The sequence below is a fragment of the Podarcis cretensis genome (genome assembly GCF_951804945.1).
Source record: "Podarcis cretensis genome assembly, chromosome: 3".
Classification (NCBI taxonomy): Eukaryota; Metazoa; Chordata; class Lepidosauria; order Squamata; family Lacertidae; genus Podarcis; species Podarcis cretensis.
Genome location: NC_137172.1, coordinates 15201504 through 15219299, shown reverse-complemented (window position 1 = coordinate 15219299; position 17796 = coordinate 15201504). Strand labels below are relative to the sequence as shown.

Below are 17796 nucleotides of genomic sequence, written 5' to 3'. Positions count from 1 at the left end.
TGAAAATCTCCTCTCCAAAATACCCATAGGGCAGAGTCAATACTCAGCTCAGAAACAGAACTGAATGGGGCGGGGCCTGTTCATCCCCACTGAAGATTTGCAAATGAGTTTAATTTGCACAAGGTGTCACTAGCTCTTATTGGTGAATAATTTTGATTTCTACAGCGAAGCATACTGATGATAAATTCCAGAAGTTGTAATACTGATGGTACTGTAGGTGGCATTCAACACTAGTCCTGCTCGCAAGTAGACCCATTGTAATTAATGGACATAACTCACTAAAGTTTATTAATTTCAGTGGGTCAGCTCTGAGCAGGATTTACTTGAATGCAACCCAAGGAAAGCAGAACTGAAGGCGTAAAATACACAAAACACCTTTTTGGCAATATGTTTCTCATACGTTTCCAAATTAAAAATTGTACACCTGTAACAAAAGGTTTTGAAATGGTAAGCAGGTGAAGAAGTCTGCTTGCCTCAGCAGAGAATTAATCAGGTTTGCTATTGCAGGAAGCTTAGATGATAAACGCCTAATTTCTTCAGTGTCTGTGAAGGAGGGATCAGCTGTACAGTTCAAATGAAGAGGCGTCTTAATTAACCTGCTGATCTTGCTTATTCTTAATTAAACCCAGAAGCAGGTAGGGGAGATAAGTTAAAACACCATGGCAACAAGTGACTTAAAAAAAAAACAGGCATAGAAAACTAGAGCCAAAATTAACTACGGGCATGCAAATGGATGTGAATCTTACTAGAGGAACATCTGCAAGGCATAATTTGGTTTTAAGATATGTTGGTGAGAGGCGGTTTGGTGTAGGAGTTAAAGCATTGCACTAGGACCTGGGAGACCAGAGTAGTAGTAGTAGTAATAATGATAATGATAATAATAATAATAATAATAATAATAATAATAAATAATTTTATTATTTATACCCTGCCCATCTGGCTGGGTTTCCCCAGCCACTCTGGGAGGCCTGCAGAAAAATATAAAAACATAATAAAACATCAAATGTTAAAAACTTCCTGATACAGGGCTGCCTTCAGATGTCTTCTAACAGTTGTGTAGTTCTTTATCTCCTTGACATCTAATGGGAGAGCGCTCCACAGGGAGGGTGCCACTGCCGAGAAGGCCCTCTGCCTGGTTCCCTGTAATTTCACTTCTCGAAGTGAGGGAACGGCAAGAAAACCCTCCTTCAAGTATACTGTGCTGAGGCTGTTTAGAGCTTCAAAGTGTTGGTACTGTCCTCGGAAATGTATTGGGAGCCAGTGAAGATCCTTTAGGACCAGTGTTATAGGGTCCTGGTGGCTACTCCCAGTCACCAGGCTAGCTGCTGCATTCTGGATTAGTTGTAGTTTCCAGGTTACCTTCAAAGGTAGTCCCATGTAGAACACATTGCAGTAGTCCAAGCAGGAGATAACCAGAGCATGCACCATTCTGGCGAGACAGTCCGTGGGTAGATAGGGTCTCAGCCTGCGTACCAGATGGAGCTGGTAAACAGCTGCCCTGGACACAGAATTGACCTGTGCCTCCATGGACAGCTGTGAGTCCAAAATGTCTTCCAGACCTGCACACCTGGTCCTTCAGGGGCACAGTTACCCCATTCAGGACCAGGCCGTCCCCCACACCTGCCTGCCCCCTGTTCCCCAAAAACAGCACTTCTGTCTTGTCAGGATTCAACCCCAATCTGTTAACCACCATTCATCCTCGAAGCACCTCCAGACACTCACACAGGGTATTCAACACCTTTACTGGTTCCGATTTAAAGGAGAGATAGGGACCAAAAAGACAACAAAACTAAACACTTGTATATACTCAGAAAAAAGCAAACATACAAATTTTGAGTGAGGAAAGCATCTTATAAAGTAGTGCACATGTCTCAAAAGAGAAAATAATTCTACAGGATTTTATTTTATTTTTGTATCCCCCCCCAAAAAAAAAAAAAAATCATTTTTTTCCATTATGAAAAGGGAAGAGGAAGTCCATGGTTGGGTACAGGAACTCCTGTCCCCAGTATTTTTCATCCTTCCCCGCTCCCCTCAGATTTTCTATTCTCAACAGACTTCAAAGAGGTATTTTTACTCTAAGGGAGCAATGGTGATTTTTCAACATCCCTTCAACTACAGATAATTCTAGAGACAAGAGATTATTATTCCATTGTGCCCTTTCAGTTGCTTCCCAAGAGTTCAACAATTCTGGATTCCCTACAGCTACAGTGTTCTTTGATAGCAGAGATGTGGCTTAGGAGCAAGGACTTTAATGGAAAGTGAGTTAGAGCTAGTCCACTATAGTCAGTCCATGGAAGAAAGGCAGCAGACTGTGGAGAGTAATAGGTGAAAAGGTCTGGGGAGGGAGCAGGTGCAGGTCAACAGCAAGGATAGAATTCAGGGCATCAGTAGATGGTGCTCTGTCATGTTCACTGCTATTTAAAGGTGCATGCTGTAAATCTGGGGTGCCACCCAGAAGTTGCTAGGCTGTGACTCCCATGGCTAATGGTCACAGATGATCAGGCTTGTAGTCCAGCAAAGTCGGGGCCGCACAGCATTGGGCACCCCTACTGTAAACAGTGGAATGCAGGTCAGTGGCTTTGTGCATATCATGCACACACACACACACCATAAAGGGAAGTGAGACAGGGAATATGGAATTTGAGAAAGAGAGGGTTAGAAATAATATATAATATAATAATTTATTTTTTATACCCCGTTTTTATACCCCGCCCATCTGGCTGAGTTTCCCCAGCCACTCTGGGCAGCTTCCAATAAAGAGTAAAAAACAAAACAGCATTAAATATTAAAAACTTCCCTAAACAGGGCTGCCTTCAGATGTCTTTTAAAGATAGGATAGCTGCTTATTTCCTTCACATCTGAAGGGAGGGGATTCCACAGGGAGGGCGCCATTACCGAGAAGGCCCTCTGTCTGGTTCCCTGTAACCTCACTTCTCGCAATGAGGGAAGCGCCAGAAGGCCCTCGGTGCTGGATCTCAGTGTCTGGGCTGAGCAATGGGGGTGGAGACGCTCCTTCAGGTATACAGGACCGAGGCCGTTTAGGGCTTTAAAGGTCAGCACCAACACTTTGAATTGTGCTCAGAAACGCTGGGAGCCAATGCAGATCTCTCAGGACAGGTGTTATGTGGTCCCGGCGGCCACTCCCAGTCACCAGTCTAGCTGCCGCACTCTGGATTAATTGCAGTTTCCCGGTCACCTTCAAAGGTAACCCCACGTAGAGCGCATTGCAGCAGTCCAAGCGGGAGAAAACTAGAGCATGCACCACTCTGGCAAGACAGTCCACAGGCAGATAGGGTTTCAACCTGGGTACCAGATGGAGCTGGTAGACAGCCGCCCTGGACACAGAATTAACCTGCGCCTCCATGGAGAGCTGTGAGTCCAAAATGACTCCCAGGCTGCACACCTGGTCCTTCAGGAGCACAGTTACCCCATTCAGGACCAGGGAGTCCCCCACACTCCCCCTGTCCCCCCAAAACAGTACTTCTGTCTTGTCAGGATTCAACCTCAATCTGTTAGCCACCATCCATCCTCCAACCACCTCCAGGCACTCACACTCAATGCTCTTCAAGAACATTCAATTATCTAAAACAAACACTCCCCCCCCCCAAAAAAAAAACACCCAAGAAGGTATGAAGATGGTGTTAAATCAAGACAGGGGTGGGTGGGAGAAAACGAAGAACTGGCTCCTGTTGTTCTGCCATGAACAAAGGCAACATGATGGTACCGATAAAAGCTCAAAGAAAATTAAATACCAAGAACGATTGGGCTGAGCCAAGCAATAACACGCACAGGGGGATTCTGAGTTATGGCTGAAACTGTGGCTTTAATTAAGCCCAGTTGTAGCTGCATTGGGGATTGTTAAAAATCAACACAAAGGCTGTTAACATTTGTTTAGCAGTCTATGGAAAGTTTCCAGGCATTCCTCTTAAAAAGATATGAGCAAGAATTGAGCCATCACTGCAATTGCCACCAGCACAGGTACTGTGGCAAATCCAGGGGGCCGCACACCGTTCCCGTGGTCAATAACTGCACGCATACTGTATACACACAACCCAAATTCCAATGTGTCTTCTGGGAACAGTATCTGTCAGTCTAAGGATGCTTCATCACAGAGTGTTTTAGCCCCAAATGCTCTCTTTCAGTACCTTCAGATGACTACACGCCCCTGTTCCCCTCACCTACCTGTACAGAAAAAACCCACAGAAAATCTCAGACCGTGTGCAGAAAGTTAATAAAGACACCATAAATGCACTCCATGCCTTCTCCTCAGCTGAACTTAATGCACAGTGCAGAGCTCATCATGTTCACATATGAAATGCGGTTAGTATACAATCTGGAAACTTCCAGCACCAACTGGGCTCCAACAGTGCATAGCACAACAACCCTACATTGTTGCACGGCAGCACAAATACCTACTGTGTGGGAGAAGGAACTTTAGTTCCACCCTGCATTGGACACAACCTCTTAAAGGCCTCTCACAGACACCTGAGATCCAGGCTACAAACTGTGGAGCAATCAAAGCAGAGCTTGCAACTTTGAGGCCTGCTGTCTAGATCCATGCCCATCACCAGCATTAAAGGTTGCAAGGGTTACCTGGATGTCAGAAGCAAGTGGATGTCCTTGAGGGAGTGGGTGGTCTCTGAAGAAAGCAGTGGGCAGACCCTTGCTAATGAAAACAAGTCTAGATCCTACTGAACATATAACAACCACACAGTCTCTAATCTTCCCTGTTAGGGAAAATATTAGAGAGGAAGGTCGCCTCTCAACTCTAGGTAATTTTGAAGGAAACCAATTATTTAGGATCTTTCCAGTCCATGCCACCCTTGTTTTTGGACAGAAACAGTCTCGTTTACGTGGATACACAAAGGAATGGGCAATGGAAGTTCAACCGTATTGGTCTTGCTGGACTTCTCAGTGGCTTTTGTTCTTGTTGAGCTTGGTATCCTTCTGGAATGACCAGAGAGGGCTGGTCTTAGTAGGTCTTGATGTTTCAGTGACTCCAGTCCTTTCTGGATGGTTGATTCCAGAAGGCAGTGCTGAACGAGTCTTGTTCATCTCCATGGTCTTTGGTGTGTGAATGCTACAGGGCTCCATTTTGTCTTCTGTGCTTTATAATATCTATATGAAAGTGCTGGAAGAAATCATTTTCCACCATCTAATCCCAGGGAGGCTGTGGAACCTTTGAACCGGTGTCTGGAGATAGCATTGGGGTGGATGAAGGTGGAACAGCTGAATCTTAATCCAGACAAGGCGGTGAGGGTGAACAAGGAAGAACTTGATTCAGACCCGATGACGGTATTGTGGGTTGGGAAGTTGGCAACTGTGGATGGAGTTATGATGCCTGGCCTGGATGAACTGCACTCCCCTTGAAGAACTATGTGTGTAGCTTGAAGCTGCTCCTGAACCTGTCATTATCTTGGTACAGCTGCTGTGGATTTAACCATAGTGGTTAACCCTGACTAGAGTTACCCAGGTCCTAGTTATTGCCAAGCTGCCCAAGGAAACTCTTCCAAATGGATTACACTTGGTTCTTCAAGTGCTTTCCTTAATGTGAGTTTGATTATGTGATTCTCAGCTGCTTTTGAATTCGGCTGGACTTACAAAACCAAGATGCTGCTTCCTGATAATTTATATTACTTGGTATGTCGATGATATTCACGTGTACAGCTGTCACTTTGTGAGGGCATAACCCTGAAAGGTGGCCTGTAACCCTTTTAAGTAACTAAAGGTCCAGAGGATTGCAAAACTCAGCTTTAAACTGCTGCTTAGCAACGTGCTTACAGGTTGGCCTGGTCAAGTCAACAGAAGCACTCAGTTCTCGATCTGTAAAATGGGAACAACAATAAGCTCCCTCTCAAGGGTTGACAGACATGATGACAGTTGCAAAGCATTTTGGAGTACGGAAAATTGTGATTGGTTAAATAATAACAGCAATAACTGGGCTAGAGGAATTATACAGCAATGGAGTGACATGTCAACAAACCACAATGCCTATCTACTTGAGAGACCTCTGGCTTAACCTCTACCTTTCTTGCCAGGGATCAGAGAATCCAATCCATTCCACTTTGTGATTGTTGGAATGTCAACTTCATTATAGATCCTGATTGTTCAAGGGAGACAAATGGTTCCAGTGGCCTCTGGATTAGTGTCTTTAGAATAGTGCACCCCCAGTTGGGCGGAGCTGCAGCAACAGCATCCCAGCAGACATATCACTGATGGAGGGAGAGGGTTGAGGTGACAGCAGGATTGGGGCTGTGCAAAGGAACTTGCAGGAGTGCTGGATTGACTCCACTCACACAGCCCTGACCTCACGATCACCTCACCGCTCCTGCCCCAGGAAGCAGCAGAGCCACCACTGCCAGAAGGCTATTGCCAGCGGTTCTGCCCCACCGGGCAGACTGCTCCTGCTGCAGAACTCTGAAAGCCAACCACAGGATATGAAAACCATCTTTAAAATATATGACGCCTAGCTTTAGTGGTCTTACACAACCTCCCAAGACTATTTGCATACCTAAGGCAATTTTCCATACCGGGTATAATCAATGGTCTCTCGACCGTTCACCTAGTGAGAATTAAAGTTCTATATCTTTGCGAACAATCGTTGGTAGGTTGGGCTGGCTTTGATGAGACTGCTGCAGGATAAATGGTTAGTGGGCCACAGCTATTGTGTTTAAACGAATGCTCTTAAAATCAATTCCATTCTTCTTTCAAGGCACCGCTTCTTGGTTTCTGTGCTCCCTTTAATACAAGTTGTTATTGCCCAATCTCCGCAAGCTATGGAAGGTTGGTTATAAAATAAGCACAGGCAATGCTTTCCTTAATAAATTTGTTCTGAACACCCACTTGCGGATTATTTATTTAATTTGACGTATTGTGATGCTTTTGCCAAAGCCTTCCCCCACCATCTGAATATACGAGTATAGTAATAATTAAAGGTTTTGGGTTTTTTTTATTTTTTTAAAAAACCACTTTGGTGTCTCAAAGCGTTGACATCTACATGACTTCAGTTTCACTCATGTGTCAAATGTAGTTCAAAGACAGTCTGCACATTTACTTTGTTTGCTTCACCTAGGAATTGTCATTATCACAGTCTACAAAACATTAATTATTTATTTCATGGCAGAAAAAGAACACATCTGGAAGAAGCCAAGATCCCATGTACCTACACAAGCAAATCCACCACATAACCTTTTGTCCTTCCCCCTCCCTGCCAGAAATCCAACTGTCAGAATTTACATCCTTACCTGCTGGGTAGCGTTCTATAACTGGCCAGTTGTCCACCTGTAATGTGGCATTACCACCACTTCTTGTGAAACGTACTACGTGATATTTCCCATCATTAATGATTGCGTTGACCTCTTCAATTGCGATATCATCTGTTCCAACATTAAATTTAACTCCAATTTTTCCTTGGTGCTGTAAAGAAAAGCAAATGACAGAAACAACATGGTTAATCAGAAGCCCATTTAAAAAACTAAAACACTTTTAGATACAGTATTATGCAGATAAAATATCCTGAAGATATCTTTTAACTTCTTCAGGACATGTGGCGGTAAGAATCCTCTGGACCAGGACTGAACAATTTGTGATTGGGAATGGAGAAAACTTGTTTCTATACAAACAAGGAATTCTATGTTTCCAGTCATAACCCTTTGCTACCTACCCCAGCTCAATCAACATTATTGTCTTAGAAACTATGAACCAAGGATAACCACCATACGGTTGTTTACATGAACAGAGACCCTGTGCACAAGTCAACATCTCTTGACCTGGCCTGAAGGTTATTCACTTCTTTTCATTCATTTCAACCACTGATTCACCCCCTTGACAACACAGGGCAAACAGAGACAGAGGTGAGTTTCCTGGTTCTTATGCCTAGGATAAATGACTTTGTAAGGAGACTGTGCAGTTTTATAAAACAGGAAGACATCGAAAAGCAAAACATAGTCTAAGGTGCTTCTTGGGGTATTGGGGCTCAGAAGGTCAGAACTCTGAATAGTCACTCGCTCCAAAACTTGAAGCTAGTTGACATTCACTGGGAAACTTAAATTGCTCTGCTAAGGATACTGAAAGCCAGATCTTAGTGGTTTGGAAGCAAAGTCACACAGGACCAGATCAAATAGTGCCTGTCCCTGCATCAACCCATAAACATGGTAGGATGAAACATGTGTATTGCCCTGCTTCCCCTCTTGCCTGATTCTCTTGCCCAGCCTTCAGTGTTTTTGGGTGTTCAGTAGCATTCAAACAGGGCTTCCTTATGAAAAATCTGGTGCAAGTGGGATTATTGCACATGAGCAATATTCCAGAAAAAAATCCAGGGGCTGACCATGAAATCAAGTCCTATTCTCACCTGGAGTACTGTGTCCAGTTCTGGGCACCACAGTTCAAGAAGGACACTGACAAACTGGAACGTGTCCAGAGGAGGGCAACCAAAATGGTCAAAGGCCTGGAAACGATGCCTTATGAGGAACGGCTAAGGGAGCTGGGCATGTTTAGCCTGGAGAAGAGGAGGTTAAGGGGTGATATGATAGCCATGTTCAAATATATAAAAGGATGTCACATAGAGGAGGGAGAAAGGTTGTTTTCTGCTGCTCCAGAGAAGCGGACATGGAGCAATGGCTCCAAACTACAAGAAAGAAGATTCCACCTAAACATTAGGAAGAACTTCCTGACAGTAAGAGCTGTTTGACAGTGGAATTTGCTGCTAAGGAGTGTGGTGGAGTCTCCTTCTTTGGAGGTCTTTAAGCAGAGGCTTGACAACCATATGTCAGGAGTGCTCTGATGGTGTTTCCTGCTTGGCAGGGGGTTGGACTCGATGGCCCTTGTGGCCTCTTCCAACTCTATGATTCTATGATTCAATAGTTACGCCCTAGCAAGAATATTGGAGATGGCCTGGGTGTGCCAGAAAGCATAGAAAGAAGGGATGACGCTCTCTCACTCTGTAGCAGCCTTCCTCATCATGGTTCCTTCCATATGCTTTGGACTACAACCTCCATCATCCTTGACCCTGGACTCCACTGGCTGGGGTTGATGGGAATTGTAGTGAGAAACATCTGGCAGGCACCAGGGTGAGAAAGTCACTTGATATAACACTCATGAGATAGGTTACTTGCAATATGACCAATAGATTTTTAGCAAGCAGAGGAACTAAGAGTCATCCACGAAAGGACAAAATTCTTTCTTCTCTAATTAAAGCAACAACAACACAGAACTGTAGTGGTATCACTGGAAATAGCTGATTTATCTACAAACAACATTGCCCCTTCTCCGAGACAAGTATCCACTCCAAATGCTATTATCCATTTTAATTATTATTGAAAAAGCATCCGTTGCGTGGCATTTATAGCTTAATGAAGTATCTTGCCATGTTCATTTAAAAATACTGACTAAAGCAATTATTGATTTCTGTTTCCACAGAAGACAGGCGAAATGCTTCATTTCTGAATAATGACTCTTATAAAACTAAAATGAGAAAGAAGCAACGTCGCAGAGCGTGTGTTAGGGAAGAAAGAAAGGAAGAAAAGGAAGAGGTTACTGCTGGAGCCTGACTAAATAAATGATACTGCTGCATCCTAATTCTAGAAATGTGTTGTGGCTGCCATTGAAATGTCCTCGGGTTCAGGAACAAATAGAAAAATTCTTCATTTTAGCAAAAAATAATAATTCCTTATTCTACAACCTCTTGATCTTTTCTCTCTCACACTGCAAAATCTTTTTTCATCTCTAATGTAAGATCACATAGCTCTAATACCCACATAGCTACATAGATCTGCTTCTGCACAGCCCACAATGTGGAACAGTCTCTCTGGAACAGTCTTCCCCCAGAAATAAGGCGAATACATTTTTCTGACACATGCTGAAAATATTTCAGTTCACCATGACTTTTGCTGGCTATTGATGTATGCCACTGTACAACTTTGTTTTGTTTTTTAACTTATTGAACACACCAAGGCTTACTTCTGAGTAGACAGGCATAGGATCGCCCTATTCGAGTTACTTCTTGTTCATATTGAATTCCAAAACCAAACTGCTTGAGAACGTGCATTTCCCCCGACATTTCTTAAAAGTTAACTGACAAATTGTGCAATTCACATGTTTTAATCACCCACTTACTCTGCTATTCATATTCAACAGAAAATGTACAAAATGCTAAATTGCTCTTGTGATGTAGCAATCACCCCTTTCACAAAATTATTAAACATGCAAGAACTTTTCTAAAGGCACGTGACTCTAAAACACATGTACTTTACTCAAAGTTTTCCCTTCTGAAATCAAATGCTTTGACATAAAAAAACCCCCACCAAAACAAAAACCTAGCTGAGTTTTTATGATGGTCGATAATCACAGTATTCACACACACAGCAATGCTTTCCCTACTTGCCTTCATTTGAGTCCTATGTACAATTTTACAAATAGTGGGAAAAGAAGCAAAACATCTTTTAAATAAAATTGAGCAGGTGCATGCAAATGATTTTAACCAGACGCATGTCAGAGCAGCTCTTATGCGGAAAGAAGAAGAAGAGGAAGAGGAAGAGGAAGAGGAAGAGGAAGAGGAAAAGGAAGAAGAAGAAGAAGAAGAAGAAGAAGAAGAAGAAGAAGAAGAAGAAGAAGAAGAAGAAGGCCAACAGAACAGAAAAACTGAAAATCAATCCAAGGGTGCATGAAAATAATTTTGATTGAAAAATAAGCAATGTTTCTCTGTTTTACATGTAATTCCTCAGTTCTTTGGAGAACTTCATAATGACTCATATGGTGAGTGAATATGGACTGTAGAGGGGTCCCTTGATCTAGACAACTGTCTGCAAACATGGAGAGAAGATTCATATCTTCTTTCTAATAATAAGTACACAAGGAGATTTTACAAATTGTAATCCTACAACAACTGGAGGAAACCACATTGGCTCTCCTTGCACGAAGGCACCCATTCTTTCTGTATCCTGCCTGCATGAGTAGACATGTTCATTCTGAGCTCAGAACTAGTGGCTAATCAGTAGGCTTTCTTGCTGTGTTTTGGAAGAACACACACACATTTCTCCAGTCAAGAACTGTCTTGAAGAGACAGGAAGCATGCAAGCTCAATAACAGAGCATCTGCTTTGCATGCAAAAAGTCGCAGGTTCAATCCCTGATATCCAGGAGTTGCCAGTGGGGTGCCCTTCTTCACCTGCCTTCCAAGTGGGGAGCATCTCTACTGGTTCCTGAGACTGGTGAGCTCGGCATGGTCCAGACAAAGCAACAGGAGCATCAGACTGTGGACTGCTGCATTCACACAGTGCTGAACTTCCCACACCTCTCCTATTCATCAACCTGCAGCAAGTCTTGGGATTTTGGAAGACAGGTGAGCAATGCCACCTCACCTGAGCTGACCCACTATCCACTACTGCTGGCATCTTCAGCACCCTGGAGAGCTACCTCCAGTCAACGTGGACCACACTGAACTAGATTAACCAATGGTCTGGCTCAATATAAGGCTGCTTCCTTTACACCTCAGCTGGTCTAAAAGCACAGAACTTTACAAATGATGTCCCTATTTTCATCAGAGAAATGTTGGAGGGTATCAAAATGGCGAGTTCTGGGCCAGGAGAAAAAGTCATTGAAACTAGTACAAATTAGAAGAACAGAATGCAACATAACATTCTGAAACTGTGCAAAAAGCAGTGGGCTCCAGAAATCTAGCACTTTGGGTTTGTCATTTTTCCATTTGACTTTTAGTAATTGGATTAGATCCCCAAAAAGGTGCCCATCCACTCATGGAAGACCCTTTCATGAACAAGAGGATACCCTGGGCACCATCTCATTGGGTTGATAGCCTCCTGCCTCTTGAATTGTCCCATTTTTGCACAATCATTTTATGCTGGGCGATTTGTGCTTCTGCTGGCTTTTGAGTACCTTTATGAAGCAAACGTTTTAGATGGCTTTAATTTCTACCAAATTGGTTACACCTTGATGCGTATTTTGTTAGCCACTTTGTGGCTTTAAAAGTGGGATATAACCCCGTTAAATAATAAATGAATACATGCTAGGAAATTTCCTCCTCTCGATAAATTTTCATGGTGTATTAAAAAGGAAAGACTAATTAATTCTAATCCTAACGGTGGGTGGAGCAGGGTAAAACAGATTGATAAAACATGTACTAAAAAGGCCGTTTCTGCTTCTTAACCCTGACAAGCCTCAAAAGAATAATAAAGTACAGTCATAAAATATGGTGCTTAAAGTGCCGTTAACTGTTACTTTTCTCCCCAAAGTTATCTGATTTCTCTGCCAAATTAAGTACAACGTAGAAGGCATTTTCCCGTGAAGCATAAAAAAAAAACAAAACCAAGTTAGATTGAGGTGTCACTATCAGCTGCTGTTTACAGAACAGGGCATACATATTCCAGAATTATTCGGAGGAAGGTTAGAGCTGAACCCCAGTTTTGCAAAATCTCAAAAATCAGACAAATAATAATAATAATAATAATAATAATAATAATAATAATAATATATTATTTATACATCCAAGGAATTGGAGAGTCCACAACCTCCCGAGAGAGACTGTACCACAGCTGAACAGCTCTCAGTCAATGTAACCCAACTTCTTTAAAAAACCCATAGGTTTTGACCCTGATTCCAATAGGAGGTGGATTGCAAGCAACTTCAGTTATTACCTAAAAGAGTAAATACACAGTGTTGCCCTCAAAGGCAGGGCTACCAACAGCCCACTACAGATCCACCCAGTGCCTTCTACATTCTTTCAAGTTTGGCTCTTCATCCTATGGGTTCTGTCCTTTCTTACCCTCTCCTGTTCCCCCCAACCCCTGTTCCATTAATGAATCAATTTTTTTTAAAAAAAAATAAAGTTGAAACAAGCCTGAAAGCAAAAAAGAAAAAGAAAAAGAAAAAATAAGAACCCTCATGCTCTTTCCTCTAACCTCTGAGAGACTATAGTTACTCATATCTAATCTTTTCATTAAATTTATCCCTGAACTGAAGACTCATTTGTTACTTAAGCTCCATTTGGGGGGTCAGAAAATTGGCCTGAAGAGCAATTTAAGTCATGCACAAGCTTTATGTCATCATTATGACCTAGGTAGGATGCGAGTAATCTGGTGGGAAAGAGCATCCATTTCCCTGCAATGTTCTTTTTTTTAATAGCTGAGACTAAGATTAATTCTTTTTAAAAGAAACCTCCTGAAATTATTTTGGGGAGGCTTCCCCAGGCCATTTTCCCCCTGTCAAATATTATTCTAATATTTTATGGTGCTTTCACACACACACACACACATTAGAAAAGGGGTGCCCTGCTCCTACCTTCCTGCTTTTTCCTCTCTCCCCCTCTTCCTCCCAGTAAGTGCCAGTAACCCACTTGCGTTGCGAGGCCCGGGACCCCACCATTCCCCTTAGATAATAAACACATGGACACAAATATTTTGAATTAATGGGATAAATAAGGCCACAACTTTACTGGTTACAGATGTGAGCGGTTTGGCTAAGGCATTGGGTGAAACCAGACTATATCTTGAGTCCTGCATGCCCGCAGGAAGTCTCTTAATGGTCAACCACGATAGGGGGAGCCCTATGATATACATCAATTAAGAGCACCCCCAGGGTCCCCGATGGGGTTGTGGAATGGCCCTAGCCCATTCCCAGGCTTTGGACAGGATCCACACATCCTGGATCCCTTTAATAGGATGCCCTTAATGAGGGGCAGGCAGAGGCAACAAGCTCGCTTCCCATGAACCAGACGGCTTACCCAATGCCTAACCTTACAAAGTTGTGACAATTTGCTACATGGTAGGCAAAAACCAAATGGCTGGTGCCAATTTGCCAAGTAGAAAAAATCCTACCTGGCCCCAACCGTAAGGCAACTGGCCTTAGTCCAAACAAGGCCAAAGTCAAACAATGCATAAAAAGAGGGTGGGGTGGGTGATCTGATGAGGAGGTGAAAAGGAGGCTGTCCCCCAGCTGCGACACAATTTAAACGGCAGCGGCCACACCACCTGACTAACCTGATTGGTCAGCCAGGGGGTATGACGGGACTGGGAGTTCTGATGATGTGTGTGGCATCCCTCTGTCCACTGCTGGGTCACAGGGAGATTCTGAAAGCTCTCCCGCAACTCTGCCCCACCGGGGAAGGGGAGCGGTCCTGCTGGGAAGATAGCATAGTGGACCCACTCGCTCAGTGAGCTGCTTCTGCTAATATCATTATTATGGCTTCCAGTACCTAAGAACTGTGACAAGCTCTAAGACTATGACATTTGTATTGCAAATCAAGTTGTGTGGTGAGTTCCCGCCTCCCACCAGTGGAAATAAAGACACGTGACACAGATATTTGAGGTTAATGGGCGAAATTAGGCCACAACTTTATTGGTTACAGAGTGGTATTGGCTTAGGGATTGGTCCTATCAGACTACGTGGCTTCAGCCTGCTTGCTTGAAGACCGGGAAGGGGGAGCCCTGCTGATGCACATCCACTAGGGACTCCCCCGGGGTCACCGCTCAGGGGCGCTCTTTAGGCCCTGGCCTCCATAGGCTTCGGATGAGGCCACGCCCCCCGGAATCCTTTACTGGACTACCCTTCAATATTTGGGGGAGGTGATGGCGCTCCTGCCCCCAAGAAATCTGCATAACAATACGCCTACCAATGCCTAACCGCCAAGACCAAGTGAGTTGTGACGATTTGCTACGAGGTAGGCGAAAAACCAAATGGCCGGTGCCAATTTGCCAAGTGGGAAAAATTCCTACCAGGCCCCTCGACAGCGACCAACCGAGGTCCATAGCAAGGTCGAAAGGGGAACCTTAAAGGGTGGGTGGGTGGGAAAACCTTACCAGCTGAGCGGACCCAAAGAGGGAAAGCCACACACAGCTGATTGGGTGGCTCGGGGGATGATGTGGCCCTGAGGATTCCCCCGTTCACGCGGGGGTTGAAGCCAGACCCTGCGCATGTGTTGGGGCCTGAGCCCGCAACACCACCTCCTCCTTATGTCAGAAGTGGCTTTGTAATCCGAGTGTTCGGTTTTGCGCCTAAATACCCTTTGGTCCACCTTTTAAAAAAATTAAAAACAACCGCAACCACAAGATGGTATAAGCAACTTCATCAGAACAAACCCATTCCCTGCGGCACTATCTTTTTAAACAAAAAAATGAAAACATTCTCCGAAACAATAAAAATTGCACCGTCAGTCAGACATGAATGAGCATGTGCAAATTTGCCAGGAAAGTGCTTTTTCTCAAGGAAGAGCTCATATCAACCAACCTCATAATGCTTACAACCTTTGTCCACTTTCACAGAAAGCAATAATAATGAAACTCCCAATGGGGTGTGCGTGGAGAATCAAGTTAAAGATCTTTCAACCCTGCTTGTTTGCATTCTGGAAATGTGGTTCCTGGAGATACAACAGATGCAAACGAAGACTAAGTAATTTTAGCTGTGCTGTCTCTAGGCTTCAGAAGGCCTTCCTGAATGGACCCACCTTGTTCTTGCTACTTGCTGGAACTAGAGATGCTGGTGGAATCCATTTTATGTCATGCACACCTCCCAAACTGATGCACCAAAAAAGTAATCTAGTTTTCCCTTGATTTTCAAGTTTGTCTGATATTTTTATTTTTTATTTTTACAATGCAGCTCTCAACTCAAAAACAGCACTGAAATGTGTTTTAAAATGTGCAATTTTTTATTTTTTTTGAGAAAAAAATACATTCAGTGCACTATCTGAACACCTTTAAACCAGGTTTTCCAATGCCCTGCCAGGCACTTGATAGCAGGGCAGATTCAGGGCAGATGCACCCCTCTGTTCTTTTCTCAGGTCTGGGTATAGGCCAAGGGGACAGGGAAGCCATTTCCAATGCTCCCCTTTCTAATAACATTGAAGTTTCTGCAGTGGTGCAGAGAGGAATCAGATATTGGATCTCCCTTGCTGTGGTTGGAGCTCTCTCTCTCTCCCTGACCTCGGAGACAGGGATCCAACATATCCTACGACCCCGGTGATGCCCTTCAAGGGGCCTTAGGATTACAGTCACAGAAAGGTATGCTTTATTGCTCCTGATGCATAGTTTCCTAATGATGTTATCGCACTGCAGTTTGCGTAACGGCTGGCAGGTGGGGCTGCAAAGTGCAGTGTGGTGCAAAACAGGGTTCTGAGGGTGAGGAGGAAGGAACTGGAGACAAAGGCAGGCCTGTGAGCAGAGGTTTGGCAAGGACTAAGGGGAGGGGTGGTGATTTGGGCAAGTTATTGGGAGGGGGTGGGGTTGCTTTGGCAAGGAGTATGGGGAGGGGTTGGGTGGCATTGGTGAGGGAGGTGGGTGGGGTTTGTGAGCGAGGCTTCAGCCCCTAGTGGTAAAATCCATTTAGAAATGTGTATTTTGAGATTAAAATACAGTGGTACCTCAGTTTTCAAACAGCTTAGTTCACACGAACAACTTGGAAACCGGACACTGCAAAACCGAAAGTAGGTGTTCCAGTTTTCAAACTTTTTTTTCGGAAGCCAAATGTGCTCCATTTTGAGTCCCCCTGTGTTTCGTGTTACACTGCTAATTTGCGCCCCCTCCCCATTGTAATTCAAGCCTTCCGTTTCTGATGGTAGTGTTCTAAGGTGATATTTGGAGATCTTATTTGGTGCTTTTGTTTTTGCTATTTATTTTGCACTTTTTTAAGGCTTTTCAGTTAATTTGTTTTTCTGACTGTGTGGAACCCAGTTCAACTACTGATCGATTGATTGTGTGACCTCAGTACATTGTTTATTGCTTTCATTTAATGGATCAATTCTTAGACAGTAAAATTCATGTTAAATTGCTGTTTTAGGGGTTGTTTTTAAAAGTCTGGAACGGATTAATCCGTTTTGCATTACTTACTATGGGAAAGGGCACCTTGGTTTTGGAACGCTTTGGTTTTGGAACAGACTTCCGGAACGGATTAAGTTTGAGAACCAAGGTACAGTACCACTGTACTCAAAAATACCTATTTAAATGCAGGGCTTTTAAAGAGAGATTTTTGACATATCAATTTTCTCTTTGCTGCTAGCTGCTGTCCTGTCATAGATTTGTAGAGTTGAAAGGGACCCCGATGAACATCTGGTCCAATTTGAATATGTGGCTGTCCCACACAGAGATTGAACCTGCAACCTTAGTGTTATTGGCACCACGCTCTACGCAGCTGAGCTATCCAGGCTTGGAGGGGTCAGGTGAACAAGCAGTAATAGCAAGGAGGAGGAGGAGCAGAATGTGGGCATTCCAGAGGTTGGCAAAGTGGCACCTGCCAGTGCATGGTATTTAGTAAGTGCCCCAAATGGCAATCCCTGACACCAACCCTGAATTTACACCTCTGGATACAACATACAGCTGTGCACCTCATACAGATGCAATCTTCTTATGATGGACAGAAGAGGAGTCCTCCTAGACCTGACCAAAGACCAGCTAGTTCAGCAGCCTTCCTCTGGGAAGCAACTGCTCAAGCAGTTACACAGCAGTCGGAAATTAACATGGATTCTGGTGCAGTTTAAGTGAAGAGTGGTCTCTTTAATTCAGGATATGCCACACAGTAAAAGCACAATGAAAGGAGGAGCATTAAAACCACGCAGGCATATTTAGAAGGCTTTGGACGTGGAGACATAAATACTGGAGACAAGATAAATACTGTCTCCATTGTTAAAAGTATTAAAGCCGGTATATATTTTACAAACATTGCCGTGTGTGATTACATTTCCTGTAATGGGATCTCTGCCCCTGGAAAATAGATGAAATGGATGAAATTTCCCTCCAGTTATCTTTTATGGTTCTGAATTACCATAGCTGGCAACTGCGAGCTGTAACAACCCTCACTG

General features: G+C 43.7%; 1 protein-coding gene and 1 long non-coding RNA gene across 34 annotated transcripts in view; one reads left to right on the top strand and one right to left on the bottom strand.

Annotated features, from left to right (window-relative positions):
* Window positions 1-17796, bottom strand: part of NRXN1 (neurexin 1) — a 1023765-nt gene that overhangs the window by 144398 nt on the left and 861571 nt on the right. For all 33 annotated transcript variants that reach the window (XM_079968418.1, XM_079968429.1, XM_079968424.1 and 30 more), the window contains one exon: window positions 7245-7416. In XM_079968418.1, the coding sequence (XP_079824544.1) occupies window positions 7245-7416 (172 nt within the window). The remainder of the gene's footprint in view (window positions 1-7244; window positions 7417-17796) is intronic.
* LOC307211992 overlaps window positions 1-17796 on the top strand; it is a 964702-nt gene that overhangs the window by 414141 nt on the left and 532765 nt on the right. The gene's annotated exons all lie outside the window — the stretch shown is intronic.